The 23,603-nt window shown below is 32.4% G+C and overlaps 1 protein-coding gene across 1 annotated transcript in view; it reads right to left on the bottom strand.

Annotated features, from left to right (window-relative positions):
• The window catches only part of LOC127839677 (cobra venom factor-like), a 44,868-nt gene that overhangs the window by 14,514 nt on the left and 6,751 nt on the right, over positions 1–23,603 (bottom strand). Inside the window, exons 8-24 of the mRNA XM_052368060.1 lie at positions 23,308–23,395; positions 22,894–23,002; positions 22,087–22,320; positions 21,785–21,943; positions 20,631–20,723; positions 20,340–20,417; positions 19,273–19,461; positions 17,058–17,207; positions 16,206–16,280; positions 15,581–15,695; positions 10,489–10,633; positions 9,899–9,966; positions 9,420–9,577; positions 8,810–8,893; positions 8,030–8,167; positions 7,238–7,334; positions 2,420–2,542 (exon numbers count right to left, since the gene is read on the bottom strand). Coding sequence (XP_052224020.1) covers positions 2,420–2,542; positions 7,238–7,334; positions 8,030–8,167; positions 8,810–8,893; positions 9,420–9,577; positions 9,899–9,966; positions 10,489–10,633; positions 15,581–15,695; positions 16,206–16,280; positions 17,058–17,207; positions 19,273–19,461; positions 20,340–20,417; positions 20,631–20,723; positions 21,785–21,943; positions 22,087–22,320; positions 22,894–23,002; positions 23,308–23,395 — 2,103 coding nt within the window. The remainder of the gene's footprint in view (positions 1–2,419; positions 2,543–7,237; positions 7,335–8,029; positions 8,168–8,809; positions 8,894–9,419; positions 9,578–9,898; positions 9,967–10,488; positions 10,634–15,580; positions 15,696–16,205; positions 16,281–17,057; positions 17,208–19,272; positions 19,462–20,339; positions 20,418–20,630; positions 20,724–21,784; positions 21,944–22,086; positions 22,321–22,893; positions 23,003–23,307; positions 23,396–23,603) is intronic.

The following is a 23,603-nucleotide window of genomic DNA, read 5'->3' as shown; positions in this document are numbered from 1 at the left end:
ATAAATAAATGTTTGACTTAATTTTTAATGAGCTATTTGAGCAAATCTAACTATTGTATATATGATACATATATTAGTTTATATAAGCGCATATTAAGTAACATTTCTTTTGCAATGAAAAAAACATTTGACTTTTTACAGAGTATAGTTTATAAATAATTATATTATAATTTCTAATGTAAGCACATGTTAGGATCGTATATCACAAATCAGAGTTATTGAGTTTTGATACTAGTTTTGTTTTCAAATGCGTGTTCAGCGATGATATTGAATACCTTAGTCTTAATGAGACCATGACTTACTGCTTGCGGATTATCTTAAAGAGTTGTATGGCACGAACCCGTTCAGTTTATAAAAGAGATACTAAACAAGTGCTCTGCATAAAGATTTTTCATTGAAATCATGCATGCCGTATGATATTTCTATTCACTTGTCTTATATTACATAAAGATTTTTGATCATTTGGATTGACTTTTTTGTTAAAAGAATTAAAGGGCATTGCTTACAGTTGTCAAAATGGCAGTTGTAAAAAGAATTATATTATATTAAAACATGTATGTTTTTAATTCATTTTTAGCTCGGCTGTTTTTCGGAGAAAACCCGAGGTATTGTCATAGCCAGCTCGTCATATCCGTCGTCGTGTCGACCGCTTTGTGCTAAAACCTTTACGTTTTGTCAAGGTTTTGGACAGTGCCTCTAAAATCAAAGTGCTTTAACCTACAACTTTGAAACTTCGTTTGTAGCTGTACCTTGACTAGCTCTACATGCCGCATTTTTGGGGTCACTAGGTCAAAGTTCAAGGTCACTGTCACCTCTAAAAAAAAGCTGACAAGCTTTCATTTAATCAAAACTGCACCCCGCAGCCGCGCGTGGCACCCGTTATGCAGCGCTCTTGTTGACATTGGTGTTGTTATTATTTTCACCTGTTCAAAATATTACAGTTTAGTGAGTCTGTTTGAATTCCCAATAAATATTTTCACAAGGAAAATCAATTACTGTGTTAATCATCATTGTGGTTAATTTGTAAATTAATCTCAATCATTGACGTCCGTTAAATGAAAACCGGATGGCCGTTATGAAGTGGTTTTTAAACTAAATGAAAACAAAAAACATCACGCATAATGTATATACATGTATATCCTTAAGAAACGGTCTTAACAAGTGTTCACAAATAACCCTTCATAGTATAATCAACATGTTAATACCACGAAGTTTATTACTTGTTGTCCGAGTTATCACATCACAATGCTGGATAAGTGACACTATTGAAGGGCAGTGTTGACCTCTGGTGGCCTTTTAACACTTATGCAATATCCATGTGGCGATACTTACATATAATAAAAGATCGGTTTGTTGGTTTAAATTTATTAGAGTATACTCGCGAAGATTGGCTTTATAAGTGAATGTCCGAGTATAAATGCCAATAAATTAATTGTAGTTGAAACAATAGACATATCATTGGCTCACTTAGCGGAGCAATAGAGTATCACACGATGATAAGACTTTTTTGACGGGTCGATGTTTACGTTAAAACTCAAGAGGCCTAGCTTTTTTTAAAGTATCCGATAATTAAACCCTTACAATCATTAAAGGAATACATGTTCACATAAATGTGGCAGTCTTAAGTGTTACATCGTGTACCTGTGACCGTTAGTCCATTAGCCTCAAGAACATAACCTTGATTGCATCCGCACTGGTAGCATCCATCAGTGTTGGTGCATTTTTGCGAGCAATTTGAGGTTCCTGTTTTGCATTCGTCGTTATCTGAAATATGTATTATAAGTTAACATATGCACACGTTTTTGCTGCTTTCTGAGTCATTTTTTATGTAAATTACGCGCTACCCATCGATAATTAACTACAAAAACATTATCGCATCACTAATAGGCAACTGGTTGATGTTGTGAAAACTATTCAAAGTACCTGTTTGAAAGTTTGAATGTTGAAAGAAACGAGTAAATCAGAAAATTTTGTAATGTGGCAATGTAGTGTATATGCCCAGTATTATAACGAAAAGGGCATAGATATACAGCAAATAAAAGTAACACATAAGTGAATATGAAAGCTGATATTACATAAAGCGTGTAAAACAAACAAGACTCGTATGTCAATAGCTGAGCCACAAATGAATAAAATCCATTTTCTATGGGAGCAATTATCAATACACTTTTCCAATAAAAGGGGGTATGACATCTAAGACTATATATATATATAAATATATATATATATATATATATATATATATATATATATATATATATATATATATATATATATATGTGTGTGTGTGTGTATAGAATCTATTGATATTCCATGGTTGACCAAAAAAACAAACAATAGAACGGCACGCCTTTGCCTAACTGACAGGGAAAAAAGATTAACAATAAATTTCCGAATCGTAAAAAGACGTATTGGTCACCTGTACACGTCAATCCGTTTGCTTCCAAGAGATAACCATGACTGCATCCGCACTGATAGCTTCCGTTAGTGTTGGTGCACCTCTGAGAGCATTCTGACGTTCCTATTTGGCTTTCGTTTATATCTAAAATATATCAAGTATGGGACGTCTATAAGATATAATGAATCATTTGCAAATCAATAAGTTGGTCCATTTCTGTATACGTTAAACTACCTTATTTCATGATGCAAGTAGCCAGCAAATATGCAAAACTATAATTAGTTGCGCTGCTAAATAATAAAAAGTCACTATAGGTCTGATAATGTAAATTTTAAGTTTATATGGGATATGTATATCCATAGAATTATGACGAAACATTCGTTCATTCGGTTTGAACAATAACTACACGTATATGCATATCAAGGACAATAACATAACTTACATTTATTTACATTCATATATTTTTTTGTATAAAAATAAGACCAATAGTATGTCAAAGAGATTCAGCTTTTTATATGTGTATTTAATTTCATTTGTATTTGATAATATAACAATGTTAAGATAAACATTACTTTTTAAATTATATCTCTATGCAAGAATGATAAATTGTGTTCGTGAATAACAATGCTTTTTATTTTATTTCGTCATTTTAGTAATGGTATATTGTAAATATTCAAACGTTATTGAGTCAGAGACAGAGCTTAAACAATGGCGGAGTCATCTAACAAAGTTAAATCAACGAAACGCTTTACGCAATAAAAACTTCATTCCAATACTTCATACGATCAAACACCAAAAAAAATGTTATATCCATTTAAGTGAACTTTATCTGAACTTTAAGGACCATGCTAACGTATCTTACCGCAAAGAAGATTAACGACATGAATGATTTCTTTCTTTTTGAAGTTTACAATTATGCTCAGAAAACATACTTTCCGTTATGTTTAGATTTCGTCGATGCTAAGTTATTTATAACGTTTTATCGATTTTAATGTAGAAAAAAACTTGTAGGAATTGTTTCCCTGAAAATACAGGGATTACAGCTTAAACTGTTTTTTTCGTCGAAGAAATAAAGTCACTCGCAAAAGGCTATTGGGAAGTTAAATCAGCAGCGGGCAGATTACAGACGTCTGGTCAAGCTCTGCCGTATGTTTTCTTGTAACTTCCACACAGTCTTATTAAAATTAAACTAGTTTCCCTTATGGATTTTTTTTAATAGAGCAATGCTCCTACATGCTTGAAATACCAAATGAGCCTTCTTTACCTGTAATATTTTGGATAATTTAACCAGTTGGACTTGTTTTGACTTATATTAAGCTCTCATTCTTCTTCCTGATATTTTGCTGCATTCAATTGAAATATATTTAATCAAATTTGTTTGTGTACTGATTGGATTGTCCATAACCGTTCATCACTTATAGTTGAAATATTCTTACATTGCTAGAAAGGATAATTTATGTTTAATTTATGAAAAACCTAAACATTTAGAATTAATCCTATGTTTTAACCAAACAAGCAGATACATTAATGATATTGTTTATTTATATAGTGCTTTTTCGGAGAGAATATCAAACATATTTACACAATTGAACTGCATTTAATAGAAGCTGCATTCTTAAACTTACACTAACAATAGCACGAAACCATTCTATAAGACAATATGACAATAGGGATGATTTTAATTTTTAAAATATTTTAAATTTTCCCTTCTCACGACCGTACCCTTCCACTTAATAAGAAACTATTACGTCAATGCTTCTCATATTACGATTCATGAAAGAGGTTTGTTTATTCTACACTTAATATTGTACTTAGGCATTTAAAGACAAGTTTATTTGAAATGGACACTGTCTATATTTCCCATTGTTTTACGTCGATATTCTCAAAAATAAATGCGTTCTCAAATTGAATATGTATATAAAATATATAAGGATAATATGTTAAAAATACTTATTGAATACGTAAAATATTTCTTATTAAAAAAATATACATCGCTTATACTTAAACATTCTTGCCCCTGTTTTGACAGGGAATTAACTTCATTCCTACAACACGATCATCATAAGTAAGTGGACTTAGAACTGTTACACTATCGGCGTGTTTAAATTATCAAAAACGCGTTGGATCCATTATGTGTTTAGTGGAGTGCATTAAATTCGAATTTATAATTACAGTCTCAAGAGTCTTCTTATGAACGTTTCGGTTAAACACTATTCAGAGCATAATCTTCTTTACTTGAATACTGCGTGGTTTAAAATGCTAGAGTTAGGTAACTTTGACACCGTTATAACTTTCCTTACCTGTACGAAGTTGTTGTTTGATTTGTTGATGGCGGGTTTCTTTGGAAGAACGTGGAAGAGAGGCGTTACATAAATGATTGAACCAACTATGTTGAAGTGATTGCAATTAAAAAAAACTGACGAATGTGATACAACAATTCTTATCGAAATATTATATTTTAATAAAACCTTCTTTGTCGATACTTAATGGTATATTATATTTGGCTTTGTACAAGCTTTTTATATTTGCAAACATATGTTGCTTTTAAATTGGTGGACAAGTCGCTTTAACACGTCGGTTGTAAAAACTAGCAAAACTGAGCGTTAATTAGATAACTTAACAATCGAATCGAATTAAATGTTTCAGTGTAAAGAAGATTCAAAATTTACCAAGACAATTGATCATTTAGTACGTTCGCTTTCAGGTTTTAATAAGTTCATTTAAGTATTTAATGATAAATGAATCGTATTTCGTTGATAAATTTAGGTAACAAAATAGCATTTAGTTGATAAAAATCAAATGAAACAAATGTATGTAATTAGTTTGTTTTTTCAAATCAACAATACCGTTGATGCGTTTTAAAATGTAACCCATACTTCACTCTAGGATACACAACATGTACTTCAAGCTACGATACGTATAAAAAAGATAAGTCTTAGATGCAAGAACTGTGTTGTTTATATCTAACACTTTAAAATTGTCACGGCTATAACCACTTATTACGCCACAGTATAGATTCGTTTTAAATGCAATCTGGAATTAACTATGTTCGATGTGTTTACGCAGCCAATAAATCAAATAAGTTACGAAACAATCCCTCCCTCCCTCCCTCCGTCCCTTCCTCCCTACGAACACACCTGCTTTTATTTTACCACAAATCAATATATCAGAAATGGTTGTGAAAAAAACACAACTCAAAAGCATTCTTTACGAATCAAGCCGTTTAAACCATACTTTGATTTACACTGCCGCATGCGCATATTAACTTTCTACAAGTATGAAGGTTATTTTAATTGTATCACAATATAAAAGTGGCGTAGTCGATGTGGCATAGCGATCCGGAGGTCAGGGTTGCGATCCCCAACTGTGACAGCATTAGATCTTATATATGTATATATATTTGCTGCTATTTAATTTGTTATAATTCATAATTATTAATATAACTTATACTATGAAATGTATAATTTTACACTACCATACGGATACGGTCACTTAGTACCCCTCGTGTTACGAGCGGACATCTGTATTAAATTATATACCGAATATTACCCTGATTGGCGTATTCTTTGCATAATGACATTTTTAAGTTATTTTCTTAACCAAGTATATAATTTAAACGGAAGATTTTGTGCATGGCCATTTTTTCCTTAGGGACATTACTTTGAAATAACTAAGCAGAGGAGCACTATCTGATGTTACAAACTAAATAATAAAAAAACACTTTGATATATATGGTTACAGAGATGATTTTTAAAGTAATTGTAGTGCATGTCATAAAAATCAGACACCTGCGGCAAAGTCATCTTTGAGTTGAGGACATTATTTGAAAAACAATTAAAAGAAAATTTTAATGATGCTACATTGCAAACAATAATGTCATTGTATTTCTGGTTTCAGATAAGGATATTAAAAGTGTTTTATTATTCGAGTCTATGTTAAACTCTCGACTCCCGAAGTATTAATCCATTTTGACCCCAGGGACATAATTTAAACACCCTTTTTAGGAGATCTAAAGATGACTTTATATACCAAATATGAAAGCCCTTTGCTTAGCGTGTTCAGACACGATGTGGGTATATGGTTTTCTTTATGTGACACAATTCAATATTTGTGAGACCTGGGGCGAAGTCACTTTCTACTTTGCGGCTTCAGTCAAACGATTTTTTCCCAAAAACTAATGACACCCAGAACGAGTCCAATGTTGACCAGCCGGTATAATTTGAACAATTGTGTAAAGTAGCTCTAGATGATGCTGTATACCAAATATGAATACGTTGTGCATTGCGGGTTTAGACCAGGATATTTGAAAAATGTTTACCTTATAAAGGTCTCTATAAAACTGTTGACCCCTGGGGAGTGGTCAGTTTTCTACTCCAGGGGCATGATTTTGAACACTCTTTGTAGAGGACGTCTAGAGATGTTTCATACCAAATATGATTGCAATTGGGCTTTGCGGTTTCAGAAAAATAATGTCTAAAACGTGTTTTTCTTATATCAGTCGACACAAAAAACCTCCCTGGCGAGGCCAGTTTTGACGGAAGCGGCAAAATGTAAACACACGTTCTAGAGGACCACAATACGATGCGGTTGCAAAGAATATTATTTTTATGTATTTCATTCTATGTTTGGCCCTTTGACTCGATTTATTCACTGACAGGATTGATTTCAAAAAAATTCATATACAACCCATTAGAGTTTTTCAGATTTTTTCCAGCGATTTCGCAGATCTGGTTTAAAGAAAAAAGTTGACTGACTCACGCTAGCATGCATGGATAGAGGCTCGGTTTGAATGCAAACACCTCACCAAACATGAATACAGTTTAAACGTCGATGGTTTACCTTTCCTTCTCACTTCTGGACCTTGAATGCAGTTTTCCATTTGGTTATTCGGATCAGGACATACAGTGATGTTATTTTTTTCCAGAATACCATCATTCTGAAAACAATATAGTGTAAACATTAATTAGTACATCTAACAATTTGTCGGGGTCTTAAGGTTTGAATAAATTTGCTAGAACTCTGTCCCTTTTTGTACTAAAAATTCTTATTAATAATTGCAAAGGAATATTATGGAACAATTTGCACGCAGCACGTATATATCAATCTGAATATTTAATTTAAATATAACTGGGCTCCTAATGGTGGACCACTAACCGACACCCATAGCTGTCAGCTGCTATTAAGTAGAATTTGGCATCGTTTATACTTTTTTAAATCTCTGGAGAAAGGTTTGTGTGCAAACAAATTATTTTGCAAGTACAACAAAAATGCAAATTTAACTTGACAGCCAGTTTCGTGATAATCATGTGAGTTGACTGCTCAATGCCGATTGTTATAACATGTTACTGAGCAGAAATATGCAGCATTGTAAACTTGATAGTTGAAGGTTTGTGTCCAAGTCGATATCTATATCACTACAAATATTCTTCACTAGAAACTTCCCACATGTCATTTATCATTTTACATAATGTGTCTGTTAACATTTAACCCGCATTACAATATTCTAGAAGTGTTTTCAAATACTTTAATAAACACACATCTTTATGTTATCGAACAATCTACTAACCTACGATGTGGCGTAAATAAAAAGGTTAAATCTGTATAATATATTATTTATATAAGAAATCCTACCACAACAACTAGTTGTTTTTCCACAATGTCTACGTCAGGGTAGTGTTCGTTCGTAGCAACTGCCGACACAGTTATTAGATAAGTTCCCGCTTCCAATGGCATAATGGGAAACTTAAGAGTCCTTGCGTTGTCCGGAGGCTTAAAGTCAGATTGTGTTATTATACATTTCACTAATTTTAAGTGTAGCAAGTGATTATTTATTGGCTTAGTATGAGGATAGCGGACGATTTAACAGGTTTACACTCTCTCTTGCTTTGCACTGACCACGTTCCCTAGCAATTACCCAAACATTAATTATTGTTTGTGTTACAGTTTTGACTAGTTTATATCTACTGTATTGTAAAGCATATTTAAAGCATTCCTTAAATGAAAGACTTCCGGATATTAACAAGAATTTGTCGCCCGATAGCATATCTGGACTTTCAGTTTTCCTATATAGAAAGACATCCTGGAGAAACATGCTTCAGTAAGATATGTTTGTTTTTTTAAATATAACCGCACACAAGTGTTATTGAAAATGAGCTTTGATTTGTATGCCTTAAAAGATCAAATCTTGATACTACTTTACATAAACATATTTTAATTATGTGTTAATGCTATGCGAGAATGTATTCGCAATTAATAATTTGTCTCTGTTTTTTGACATGCGATGCATTATTGCTCATGTTCAGTTACGCTGTGTTTCACAATAAAAATGCAGTGTACGGCTATACGGCGGGTGCAATCGATTGGTGATGAAAGATGCATTCACAACGGACAAAACAGTAATATGTCACTCACCAAGGTAATTAATTGCGGTGGTGATTGTTCTCCGGGTAGTGTGCCATAGCACAAACCACTTACGCTTTTCAGGTAGACTCGAACCTATACTTGTCATGATTAAATGAAAGAAAATCGTTATGAACAAATAAATTGCGTATGAGTGTTTATATATTCTACATTCTAAACAAAGTGATATCAATTACAGTATACATTTTCAAAAATCTTTCATCGGGTGTAAAATCACTTTTAAATGCTGGCTTTCATGAATGCCAGTCATCAATATAAATATAGTTAATAAATAAGTAAAATAAAAATGTGGTTACAAACGTAGGATGATGCTACGAGTGCTGCTTATTTTATTTTTATTGAACACTCTATTAACTTCTTTGTCGCATGCCATTCATAGACAACTATTTAAGGACTAACGGAACGACCAACAGGTTTTAATAAAATTTACTCTCCGATAATGTGTATGAAGTATCATTATTCTTGTATCATTTTTTCAAAGAAGTTCAACAACCCAGATGATATTGGCATAATTTCGTAACAATTAAGGCTTCTATACTTAACTGTACTTATTTTAAATAGTACATAATTCAAATGCCCATATCACACTAAAAGTACTTACAATTTGTTCTATTATAAAATAATTGAACACTGTCACTTTGACATTGAACTTTTCCTTTCGTGTAACTTTGTTTGGCAGTTCGACTTGAATAAAAAAATGTCTAAAGGCTTGGACTTTCTTGGGCACTGCGATGCATGCACCAGTGTTTTCAGATATACCTATAATGAAAATGAAATACATAAATATCTACCATTATATTACAAACCATGAATTTAAATATTCAGCAACAATTAGCCACCTTGCACGCACTTTTTAAAGTTTGTACACATGCAGGTCGTGATAATGATAATGAACTATTTCCTCAATAAGTACACTTTTGGACGAATTATTCCAGATGATGTTTACAGCTCACACGGATTTATTTTTACAAATACAAACGGTATGCTGACACAAGAACAAGCATATTAATTTTGTATAAACAATCTGGCATTATCCTTGATTTGATGCAAAATGAAAACAATTTTTTTAAAAATAGTTACCTATGGCTTGAATCGACCATTCTGTTATAGATTCTCTGTATTTTATAACGGTTGAAAAGCTCCGAGCACTGAAAACAGAATATTATTGCTTAATATATGAACTATTCAACAAGTTTGTATTTTATCTGACTACCTTTACAAAAACGCCAACTACCAATATATGAATGTAAATTAAAACTGTTTTGAACTTATTAAGTTGTTTTCCGTCAATTTAAGTCACATCGTGTACTCAATCGTTAGATGTAAATTCCCAAAGAATGTTTTTACTTAATGTTGATGTAAACACGGTTATTACATATTAAGCGTAGTACGCATGTAGGTTAATTACACGAGTTCATCCAGCATTATCTTGAATGTCACTCTCACTATAATGGGGTTGATTGAAATCAACATAAATAAAAAAAAAACACTATGTATTTGGCACTTGAAGTTTCTTTTTCAAATAGAGCAAGTTTATAATGTCTGGACTTTTATATCATGCGTAAAAACAACAAGACACCGCTAATTTTTTAAGCGTTGTCTTTTAACATATCTTCTATACACATGCAATGATCACTTATGTGTTTGCTCAATATTTTGGAACAGTTTACCTAACCACGTGTTCTTCAAAAAAGAACGACGTTTCGAAGTTTTTACGAACTCTCTGGGTTATTCCCATATTTTTTAACATGCCGACGTCAAGTTGATAATGATCTTGACCACTTAAGACCGATTCGCCGCTGCCTTCCTTTAAATCTGGAAAGTAACAATTTGTTTTTAGAGAATATATGGTTGGTGACTTTTTATAACATTTGATATCAGACGAGGCTGATATGGCTGAAGAAAAAAGTAAAACTTCAAAAGCCTTTTCACACGCCATACCGGACGAGTCTGATATGACAAAATATTTAAAGTCACTGACCATGTGTTATATTTAGTATGCAGAATTTAATGCCAATATTGCATAACCAATAAAGAAAAAAACACACATCCGTCAAATTGTATTTATGTACAATACTATATTATGCAAATGAGATACCGCCTGATTACATCCGCTAGCGTCTGTGCATATTTACACATTATAACCAGTTCGCAAATAAACAACAGACAATACAATTTTAACGCACACATTTTAACAAAATCATTTCCTGCACTAAAACTACATTTACAATATGTGTATAATTATCTAATTATACATTTACTTCTACCACATGTGTTGTAGCAAAAGGCTTCTTTTCAAAGCGAACGTGTAACCTAGTGATACCGTCTATCAGTGTATTAAACTTTTGTTCTTCTATATCTATTTTTAAAATAAATAAATCAAAGCAACTACATAAGACTGAGATTACGTTACCCTTTTCATGCGGAAATAACAATTCCGCTCTATTTTTCTCATATATCTGCTTCATTCTATATATTGTCAGCTTTAATTTGCTTTGTCATAAAAAACCCGTAAAGTTATGTATTACAATTAACCTATCTCGATGGTTGTTAGATTTTTGGCATTAGAAAATTATTCAAGGTAAGGTTTAATAAACAAAATAATTAATGGTTTACATTTTAATTCGACGTATATATATATATATATATATATATATATATATATATATATATATATATATATATATATATATATATATATATATATATATATATATATGTGTGTGTGTGTGTGTTTGCATTTAGTAATAAAAATATGTACATTTAATAAAAAAATATAATAATGACATAAAACAGTAAATTACAATACAATATTGTTTGCAATCATGTTTTATCATATTTTCTTTTGCTAGCTTAAAACTGTTGATGAAAGAGAGTTGAAAATCAGGGGGGCATACGTATACGCGTTTAAGTGAGAAAGTTGGAACAAAACTTCAAAGATGGCGTCGTTTTAGTGTTTTAGGAGAAGCGGATATTTTCACCCGGTAAGCCAGTTAATATTTATATTTCTTTTAAATAAATAAGCCCTTTCGGCTCTACGGTGTTTGTGCTCCCCTCGGTTTTTTGTGTCAATACCGTAGACGTCGGAATAAAAAAGTTATTGAAACAAAACCGTCGACAAATTTGTTGTTTAATTTCTTGACCTTCGAGATGTTGGATGTTCGAATATCATTTCTCTCATAATAAACAGTATTTGTGCATGTTTACAGTAAAATATAACATAAATCACGATTATATTATTATCTCGACGCGTTTATATGCCTATTAATTCATTTAATTCCGAATTACAACGGGTTAAGCCCCTTTTTGGAACTAAACTTCCTTTTAAGCACATTTTGGGACCTGACTTCCAAATGATAAACAGCTCTTTCCTATGTTAGAAGGTTTTATGCGAAAAAACTTTCGTGAATGAATTCCGCGTTGGTGCGAATAATTTATAATTATATAAGAGAAAATGATATTTGTACATCCCATTTCTCGAATGCCACGTTAGGAGACAACAGATTTGTGGACGGTTTTCCTTCAATAACTTTTTTATTCCGACGTCTACCATCTTGAAACAAAAACCGTGGGAAGCACAAACACCAGAGAGCCGAAAGGGCGTATTCATTTAAAATAATTATAAATATAAAAGGGCTTACCGGGTGAAAATATCCTCTCTTCCTTCAAGGAAACCCAACTTTCTCACTTAAACGCGGTAAGCTCCCGTATACGTATGCCCCCCATGTGAAAAAGAAGATCTTCAAGAAAACACATGAAAAAATCGTTTACAGTCTTGTTAAAGGTACACAGATTAAGCAAGTACATTGATGATGTTTGGAAATATTTAGCTTAAGCATTCATCTATCATGCGCACTGACTTGTTATATAACTATGGAATGCCTTCGATTTGAATCATTTGTACCAAAAATCGACATTCGTTACTCAATCCTTAAAAACATTATACAACTTTGTATGTATTTTCACCGTAACATCTTTTTTTAATCTTAACAAGCTATCTTGAGATTTCTATAACATGTATAATTTTTTCTTTTCTAACAATTATATGGCGCATTGTTTTAAAGGCTCAAACCAGAATAAGAAGTAAAAAAGCACATATATAACCTTTTTTTGGATAAAATTGATTAATGGTACCCGCTATTAGAGAGTACTTGCTCAATAGTGTGAACAATTGAAGCAACAAACCACAATGACTAAATTAAGCGGAATTTTAACGTAACGTGCACATTTGTATTGATAACAGTGATTACATTTTTCAACTTGTCCATCTCCGTTGCATACGTTTATGTGTGAAATGTTAACTGTTGCCACGAAAAACAGCTCTTCAAGTGTTAAAGGGGCCTTTTCACAGATTTTGGCATGTATTGAAGTTTGTCATAAAATGCTTTATATTGATAAATTTAAACATTGGACCTAACATTCTCCAGTAAAAAACAAAAACAAAAATACAATTAGAACAAGTAAAAAATAAGTAACCTACATCTGGGCTCGAACCACTTACCCCTAGAGTTTTCTGATAAGACCACTCGACCATCCGTGCTCATGCTATGAGAATATGTATTTTTTACTTTATAAAACCAATCCTCGTAGTTTCATAAAATATACTGACAACAACAAAACTTTCCAAATTATTCAATCATTTCGTGTTGCAACGCTTTATAATTTTCAGGTTTTCAAATCGTCAAAGGATGCATATAATGGATATTTTAGAGCATGGTAAATGTTCAATATTGCTGTTTCATTACAAATATCAAACGTAAAACGAAAATTTGCGAATCTGAAGTAATTTCTTAAATTTTGTCAATTTACCAAAACGTGAATAGGCCACTTTAAGTCAAAGTGGATGGGGAACGAAACTGCATCTGGATTTCGAGATGATGGAACTTAATGAGAAAGATGCTTTTGTTTAAGATTCAGAGACGCTGCTAGTTGCGTTTCAGGTTAAACAAAGGTACTTTGGTTTTGTTTGGTAAGTGAAATGATGGATTGATTGATGTTTGACATTTGAGTGCCTGATAAAAATAAACATATTTTCTGTCTCTGGAGATATTCCGGGTATGTTGCCGTATTTAATGATGCTTTGTAAATTCTTATGACAACTGATCTGTATGATATCAGTGGGACCGTATCCTGACACCCGAAGTTACTACAAAATGTGTTTCCTGCCAAGTGGTTGGTAAGTTTCGTTGTTTGACAGCAAAAATATACATACATTTTTTTATTTATGCTATTTCTTTGACACCCATTAGCATGCTGATGAGCCAACCATCAATGCCAGTGGCCATACTGTCATTGGTCTGCATGCTTTTTTACAATTAAAAAGCGTCCTTTATATCGAATAAGGCAGGGGCTGTTTTGACGCATATACATGTAGTCTTAGTAACAATTTTAAGTTATTTTTATTTTTATTTTTATAAGCATGTTACTACACTTCGATCGGAAACTGAGGTGCATAATATTATTTCCAAACAATATCAAATGTTGTGCTCTTTATATGAAATAACAAACTATTTCTTTCTTGTTTTACAAATTTGCAGTAATTTGCTCTTATAACGTTTTGGAAAATAAATGTCTAGCGCATTACAGATTTATGTGAATGGCAAACACGGCGGACGAGCTATCGCATGAAACACTCAACGCATTTATACAAAAAATAAAATCACACAATATGTAAATATGCACAAAACAAAACGATTGAAATGACACACCATTTCAAAAACGTCGATGCAAGAACAAGAAATCAAGTGATGTCATTTTATTGGTAATCTCCAATGTTTAGTTATTAATCTCATCATACTCAATTTCTAGAACCTTTCAAATTATATTATATTCTTGTACACCATTTGTACCTGGACTCTATTCCATTGTTAAGCAGATGTAATCGTTTAGTTTTCGAGATATAGCTTTTTAACTACCGTTTAACATCTTTTGAAAAAGCATGCAAAACATAAACAGATACAGAAATCAGAAAGAGCCAAAAATTTAAATACTATAAATAGTTCATAAACTGCTTCTAAATATACTTTTCTGAATGTTAAAGTAGACTAATATTTTGAAAATAACAAACCATTTTTCTCCAATGAATTTATAAAAAAGTTCTGTATAATGATGCTTTAAACATGTTCCAGTTCTTGCATTTGAAAGACAAGTGTCGATCGATTTGGTTGTGTGGTGTTTGTACAAATGCAATGTATTATTCAGACATTTTATACTCACTCACGTGTAAAAAAGTAGCTTTTATGATAAAATATATAAAAAATAAAAACAAATACGTTTCAATTTTTTTCAAAGAATGTATGAAAGATATCCCCATACAAGTTTTTTAAACAAAAATGCTCAATATGAAGAGAATTAAAAAAAACATATCTTCACATTTATTGGTTTAAACATTGAATATTCTACAATAAATTTATGAATTTCAGTTATTTAAGACAAAATCTGATGTTCAGAAAATGGCCTTTGAACTACAGTGCATACTGTAAAACCATTTATTTTTATCAGCACAAATTTTCGTCATTAAAAAAGAATTATTCGTCAGCACTTAAATTCGCCAATTTCTGATTTTGGAAAAATGCGTCAGTCAATATCCGATTTAGTTGTAATACATGTCCGTGATAGATCGCGGTTTCGCGGTCGCGACAAATCGTGGTGGGGAAAAGGGATGACACTTGGGAGTCCTGTTTGTCACATGCCAATAATCTAGTATTTTATTATCATATATAACTATATATAAAGATAAACACTATTTTAGTATCCATTTACCTTTATCCCCATTCACATCGCGTCGTTTTCGGTTCATTGCGACACATTCAATCGTCTCTTTATGGATGCGTTCATCGTTCACATTAGCGTTTGTTAGAATTGTCAGACCCGCGTTCTGGAAAAGAAAACCAACCGGATATTATCCGGTATTTCCGGATTTTATGAGAGAAAATTCCCAAATGGGGAAAAAGGAGATCTTATATTTCCTTAAAGATTCTCTTTTGATGCTTTTATCAATATTGTGATCAGATGGAACATTCGTTGATAAATATTTTAGAGTATTTTATCAACCAATATAAATGCAAACTAAAAACATATAATCAAACACGCATAAAACTATGTTAAACGAACATGGGAGAAATGGTCAAATAAACACGTTCAGTACCTTTACTAGTATATGCAATTATTGTCTGAAGTTAAAATGTGTTTATTTGGGATCTAAAACATTTAAGACCCCATTTAGATTATATCGACTCAGTGTTTTGGGAAGTAAACATACTAGGTGTATTTAAAGATGATCAACAAAACGCTACCCTTTCCAGCTATAGGTTCAGTTCAAGAAAAATCTTATTCATTATTTATAGTTGTTGTATAATAATGTTATACAAAATAAGTTTATGTTTACCTTGAATATTTCTTCGCTGTTCGTTCTTCCCCCAGCACCACAACCGAGGTCGTGAGCTTCCATTTCATTGAAAATCTATGAACACGATGTTTAAATGATTGATCTAATATGCAGATGCTATACGAATATTGTTAAAGATACCACGAAAATAGCATTTTGCCCCCTTACACTATATATTTTTTGTAGTTTTTATTTACTGACTTCAATGAATTTTCAATAACGCAAACCTATAGAATACAGCTGCAGGTAATGAAATTTGATTAACGAGTGCTTAGTGCATTATATCCAGCTCCAAATCAATAAGCACTACCTTAAGGACAGACATGTTCTTTCTAGAAATGTGACGTCACCGCATTCGTCTGACCTCTAGGCTAATGGAAACATACGCCAATTTTTAACTAATGAGAATACACGATGATTACAGTAAGCGAAGTAATAAAATAATGTCTAAATATTCACAACTATTCACATTATATTATAATTATTATTATTATAATAATTATTATTAAATACAATATGTCTATCAGTCTTATACGATCGATATTTAATTGTATTTCTTTAGTTCAACAATGCTTGCATGCGCGTTTTCATATTTGTTGCAATTAGTACTTTTGCGCAATTTAAGAAGCTCACCTGTTGCAATAAATGAAGGATAGAATGTACACAATGTACGCGTGTAAATGAAAACAAATGCCCACGAGGACACCTTTTCAGCGAAAATGACTTAACTAACACAATACAGTAAAATCGATGATAAGCTTCACAAAATTCCATCTGTACCCTGAGAGGCTAATATGTTTAATTAACAAATATGTATTTCAACCCAGAATACATTATTTTGCGAATCATTACCTTATTTTCCATAAGAACGTTTTTGTTGTTCAACTGCAGCATTGCTTTATCGATGACGTTGAATCCTACCCACATTCCGGATGGACCGGTGACTGTTAGTTTGGATGTTGTACTTGGCCACACATTGCGATGTTCAAGATGGAGCTCCATCTGTATTGCCAGAACATAAATATAGTAACTATTTAAAGTTTGATGGAAGTTTACTAATTTCAACAATGCAGCATTCTTCGGATTTAAGATAGCACACCCGTAATGGGCACCTTTCCAAATATAACCTAATGTATTATTTTCTTAATCAGCATCATTTCACTGAACTACATGCAAATTTTAGGTAGGCTGTCCATGCTTTAAAAAACAATATACTGATTTTTTTCAAAACCGCCCCCACGCTCGGCTTTTGTCCAGTTTATTCGAACCCCATGGGTATATGAAAGTTCCATAATTCATCCAGAGTTCCAAATATCGGCATGCAGTTGGTGTGTACAGATGCAGTAAAGGTGTTTAAAGTTTAAACATGATGAAATAAGTATTATTTTACAGACATTTATTTTTATTACTTGTTATCTATGGAAGAGTGCCATGAAATGTAAGTGGTTTAAGCCAAGTAGAAAGTGGGTTGGTTAAAAAGTGTCATAAAATTCAAAATAGTATCACCCAATTTAGCCATAACGTTTTTTTAATTTTTAAAATTGAAGAATGTGATATAAATTGCAACATATTTAACAATAAACATAGCTTATATGCTATATTTAATCAAATAACGTTAGAAAAGAAAAAAAACGCGTCGCAAAAAGTATGCGTTGTCGGCAGGATTCGAACCTGCGCGGGAAGAACCCAAAAGATTTCTAAGCTATCGCCTTAACCAGTCGGCTAAGACAACTTCACATTAGTATCTGCTTAAATTAGATATCCATTACTAAAAAGGCAAAAAGGCTCCTCGATCTTTGAAGAAATCGCGGGAAATCAATTCGAGTGCGCTACCTTGATCTCTAGGTAAGACACTTACGTCTCAAAGTAAATGCCCTCAATAAAAGGCACCACAAGTTAATGCTTACATATGACGTGACAGATTAGATAAAATAGTCCATATAAACCATTTTGCCTAACAAAATGATGCGAGTTATTACTCTAGCCTTTAATGTAAATACAACAAGTATGTTCATACGGGTAAACCTTTCGTTAATTAAAATATTATTGAAGTAAAGTTTGAAGGAACCCATATCGCTTTGCCACAAAAAACGGTGCTAGTTATAACTATTACCTTAAATGTTCATGTAGCCAGGCTGTTCATACGCGGAAAAAAATGCTTGTCGATTGAACTATAACTAATGAAGTGGTTCGAAGTACGTATGTTCATCTGTGATAGCCGGATATGATTAACTGTATCGACAAAATATCCCGCACTTTCAAAATATTGACGCACTTTCTAAATATTTAGTGAAATTTGTTTTATCAATATCGAACGCGTATTAAATAAGCAGCTGAAATAAAAGTACACGGTTGTAAAGAGTTTTTAAGAACCTACCCTTTTTATTTATTTACATTTTTTACAAACTGTTACTCATCATCAAGATAAAGTCGATTAAGTTAAGTGAGTATATGTCGAACAATAGAAAGGTGTCTCGATAGTTGAGTACCCATATTGGCGAAAGCTAAGATAGTCGGCTTAATCTCGTTTGAAAAATATTTCACACAAGGATACTCATTAAAATTCCAAATCAAGAGAAACGCGAACACGATTTAACAAATTTCAAACTGTTTCCAAGATGGCCACAAATCGATCATTTAAAAAATTGAATTAAAAATAAAACTCCATCAATTTTAGTTCTTGTAATTATGAGAAGAGAAGTGTATTTGTAATCAAATAAAAATGAACACGAATCCAGTCGAAAAAGTTATCGTTCCAGTGCCAGAATTCGCAAGATGGTATTAGGGTTTACTACTTCCATTGCTTATGAATAGTCGTAATTGATCCAAGGTATCGATTTGGATTTTCTATACTAAGATCGTTTTCTTCTAATTTATCTTTTGAATTGCAAAAGCATTAAGTATGCATGTTAATTGCATATGTTTAATTCATCAAATTATTATTTCACTAACAATTTTGAGGACATACTTCATCATATTTTCGAATCGGATTATGTTGCATACAAACTTGCATATGTTCTGTGAACAAAATTGATTTTGGCGCATTTGAGTTTACAAACTTTCTCACCTTTTCTCGGCATTTTGCATCTACATGAAAAATAGACGAGTCTGCTACTAATTGTGCGTTGTGCACATAAAAGGCAAACACTCGGCCAACGGGTGACACCTTGTCCAAAACATCCTGTTCCAACTGGAAAGTTTGATCTATGGAAGGTGGAAAGTACCGTGTCTCTACAATCCTACCACGAGCTGTTATCTACAGTTAGAAGGTAAATACTTGTTTCAGAGGCATAAATGAGACTCAAAATGTGCCGCGTAACTTTTATTAAGAAAGGATGAATTAAAAAACTTTTGTATTTAAGCATATCTATTATATAAAATTTTATTAGGGTGCAATTTGAATAACTGTATGTACATAATATAAAATAAATATATTAATCCTGGTAAAAAGTACCTTTATTTATAGCGTAGTATTGAATTAATGTTAAACTGTTATCTACAGTTAGAATGTACATACTTGTTTCAGAGGCATATATGAGACTCAAAATGTGCCACGTAAATTTTATTAAGAAAGGATGAATAAAAAACTTTTGTATTTAAGCATATCTATTATATAAAATTTTATTAGGGTGCAATTTGTATAACTGTATGTACATAATATAAAATAAATATATTAATCCTGGTAAAAGTACCTTTATTTATAGCGAAGTATTGAATTAATGTTAAATGCGATGTTAAAGTTTTCATATTTATAATCAAATTGACGATTTATTGTCTTTCGTAATATATGGATTTTAATTTTAATAAAGTGCTTTTATACATGTGTTTACATACATTTATTTGAATAATTATAATCGTTAAGTCAATTATGTAACATAACATACGGCTGATGATTGATAATGTCCCATTCGCGATAATTTTGCTTCAGGCAAGTAAATTGCCATATGATACGCAAAGTACAAAAGCAGATGACGAAAACAAATGTCAATAAATAATGTTGTGCTCACCACATTGATAAAGTAACTGCAAACATAGCTTTCGAGGTTAAACTTATTTTCAGGTTCAAATATTAATAAATACAATATTTCAGTATCATTAACCAGTCGAGAAAAAGATAACAATGAACATACAAACCAGCATTAGTATGCCTGTGTATTGAGCCGCTTGATTCATGTTGATGGTTGTGTTGGCCCAAATGAACGAGGTGCTTTCCTAACGGAATCAATCGATGAGCATATACTTTACTCTATATACTTTCTTGATAGATTCACAACATAATTCCTAATTTGTAATTAACTAATTATTGACACTGGTTAAGTGTGTTTTCGAATAACAAATAAACAATAAAAACAACAAGCGTTACATACGAGTAATGCAATCCTCACACTAGCGTAAATGATTAGAATTCTTATTGGACAAACGTACCATGTCTACTTTATCGACGACAATCTGACTGTCTCCCGTATATGGCTGAAGGACCAACCCTGTTGTACATTTTTCAAACCCAGGGGCGTAAACCTTTAGTAAAAATGTGTATGTATTCATAAGAGCAATGTGTGGATATTCCCAGATATCCTCAAGTTCCATAAATTCAGTCAATAACTGTATTCCTTACGGTATTACAATAATATAAAACGGAAATAATTTTAGAATCGTATATAGAATTCAGCCTTTTCCACACTAAATATATACTTTGTAACTATTTCAGTACTGATAACGTTTTAGAAAGAGCAAACATGAGAAAATTTCGATATTTTTTTACTAGATGAAAGGTGAAAAACAACAACAATATATGAAAATTTAATCTAACGAAGTTAAACATTGTTAACACAAGATGTTGCTTTCAAGAATAGGAACGTTTAGTTTGATTTCCACATACATTGACCTTTGTCAACAGAAGCAAAAAACATCTACATAAATATATCATAAGAAAAAGTATTGCTCCTGGTATTTTATCTACGGCAATATTCCTAAAACCAATATAATACATGGTAATGCAAACACATCTGATTTAGTGCATCGAGACCGTTTCTTGGACTTTGCTGGGTTGAACCAGTATCGAATGTCCATGACATGAGAAAACTCCGAGAATGGGGATCGATATTCTGGTCGCTATTCGTCACTACGTCACTGCGACCTTTCATTTGAATTCAATGTGCCATTTTGTGTTATACCATGATATTGTTTGCATAATGTTGACTAATTTCTAAAATCTTGTTTGAACTAATGGTTTTCACTGAATTTTGAGCAATATTTTTGTATTCGACCATCACAATGAAAAAAAAAATCATTTCATTATTTAATTCTCATTTTACAAAATACACTGACAATAGTATACCAATTAATTTCACGGACAGCCATTTATACCATTCAAAAACTGTTATGGTTAAAGTTGTATCGACCCATTAAACGTACAACACTACAAAAACAAATACTATGTGTATAATACGCTTAGAAAATATTAGTTTGAATTGAGATACTGATATTGCCACTGTTTTATAGACACGAAACTGAGATTGACTGTTTAAAGCTTTCATATATTAAATTAAAACTCATATATTAAATTTATACGGATATACCTGTATTATCCTGCTCATAAAGTTCTGGTTTGCAGCTGGGATACGAGCCACATAATGGCCATCGTAGTTCGACCGATGTTCTTGTGGAGTGCCTCCGTCGATCGTTAGATGAAACACCTCTCGATGGGCCGGTTTACCGTTTGCATATAGCATGTTTATCTGAAGATTTTAACTTATTTTATTATATTTTAACCCATCTGATCATTTCACAAATGTTCCAATACAAAACCAACACCACGTTATGCGTATGTTAAAAACACACGAAACAAATGTATAACACCTATCCATACATGCACACTCACCTGCATGTAGTGTGCGATGCCTTTCCGGTAAGTAGTCTTCGAACGCGAAAAGTCAAACTTGAAAGGACACTCGACAAACATCAAGGAATCATCAACTCGCGACTCCTCCTTGCCTGTTGCAGATTCATATACCCTTGAAGACAACTCTAACACGGCGTCTGCAGGAAACTGTCCTCCTAAACCTTGCACTATCTTCGTTATATTGACCACAAAGAATGCATTTCCATCTTTCAGCTAAATGGAAACAAGAAATACCTATATACATGAAAAATAAACAAAATTATCAAAAAATATTTAGACATACGATCATTAATGTATGTGTGTTTTGTATATAAATCAACAGTTGGCATTTATACAATAAAAACAAGAACTTCTTTTTCTATAAGACTAAGGCTTATATTCAAGTGCCGAGGTATTAAAATTCTTGGTATATTTTTATTTTTAAAAGAATAAAAAGTATCCCCTTTCATTTGTTCATAAAGTACTGTTTATAAAGCATATAGCGCAACACACATTCATGTTCATACATTTAGCATGTGGATTCTAACACCACGTTAAAACATTTGATAATTATTACCATTGGTCTTTTTATCTTGTTTTTGTTAGATTTAAACAATAACCATTTTCGTTTACTAGTGTTAGCAAAACAAATGTTGTTTTTAAACAACTCGGACTAAACAGGTTTAATTCTTACACGTCGAAAATTCAAACCGTTTGAGGTAAGCCAAATAACCAAAACTGCCAGGCATACTTTAAGCAAGGAAATAAACAATACAGCTGTATTTAATGCCGATGCAGACGCTATACCGAATGTCTCCCCATGGTTACAACGCGTTCCGGGTCCGACACTCCCCCCTCCTTCCGGACGTTAATGTCGAGTCCTGCAATGCCCTCAACAGCCTTGCCGTAGAAGTATCTGTGCATGTTGGAAATGAATTACCGGATTTATAATGCAATGCAGAGGTGTTTGTAAGCGGAGAAAGAATGTCTAGTTTGAAGACAGCACGGAAAAATAATGTAAACGCGAAGTCAATTACTAAACTGCTGAAGAAGAACTACGGTTTATTAATGTTCACCATATATTTATTCGATTGTTATAACATGAGAACAATGGAAAGAAGAAAAACATATATCTTATTGAATGTTAACGATGCGTTCAGTTTCTGGGCTATCTAAAACAAGTCGAATTCAAATGTTTCAGCAATGAAGCTAACAACTAACTTGGCTGATACTGTAACATCTATATTAGTCTCATTTGGCAATATGTAATCCCGTCGAGTTGAAATCTCTACCCCGAAGGTAGGGAGAACTGAAAAACAGGTAAACGATCGAAATTGCCACAGTAAAAAAGCTTGCGATCACAAAGTTTCTTGAATTGCTTTTTAAAGACTTAAGTTAACGTATTACCATTTATAATGGTTAATATGCACCCCATATTGCCTATCGATCGGTGGCAATTGATATTTGAGATTATCAATTGGCGAACGTCTGTTCTATTGCTTTGTAAAATAGACACG

Source organism: Dreissena polymorpha, chromosome 7 (genome assembly GCF_020536995.1).
Source record: "Dreissena polymorpha isolate Duluth1 chromosome 7, UMN_Dpol_1.0, whole genome shotgun sequence".
Lineage (NCBI taxonomy): Eukaryota > Metazoa > Mollusca > Bivalvia > Myida > Dreissenidae > Dreissena > Dreissena polymorpha.
The sequence above is the reverse complement of the archived record's forward strand: the minus strand, read 5'-3'. Positions and strand labels throughout refer to the sequence as shown.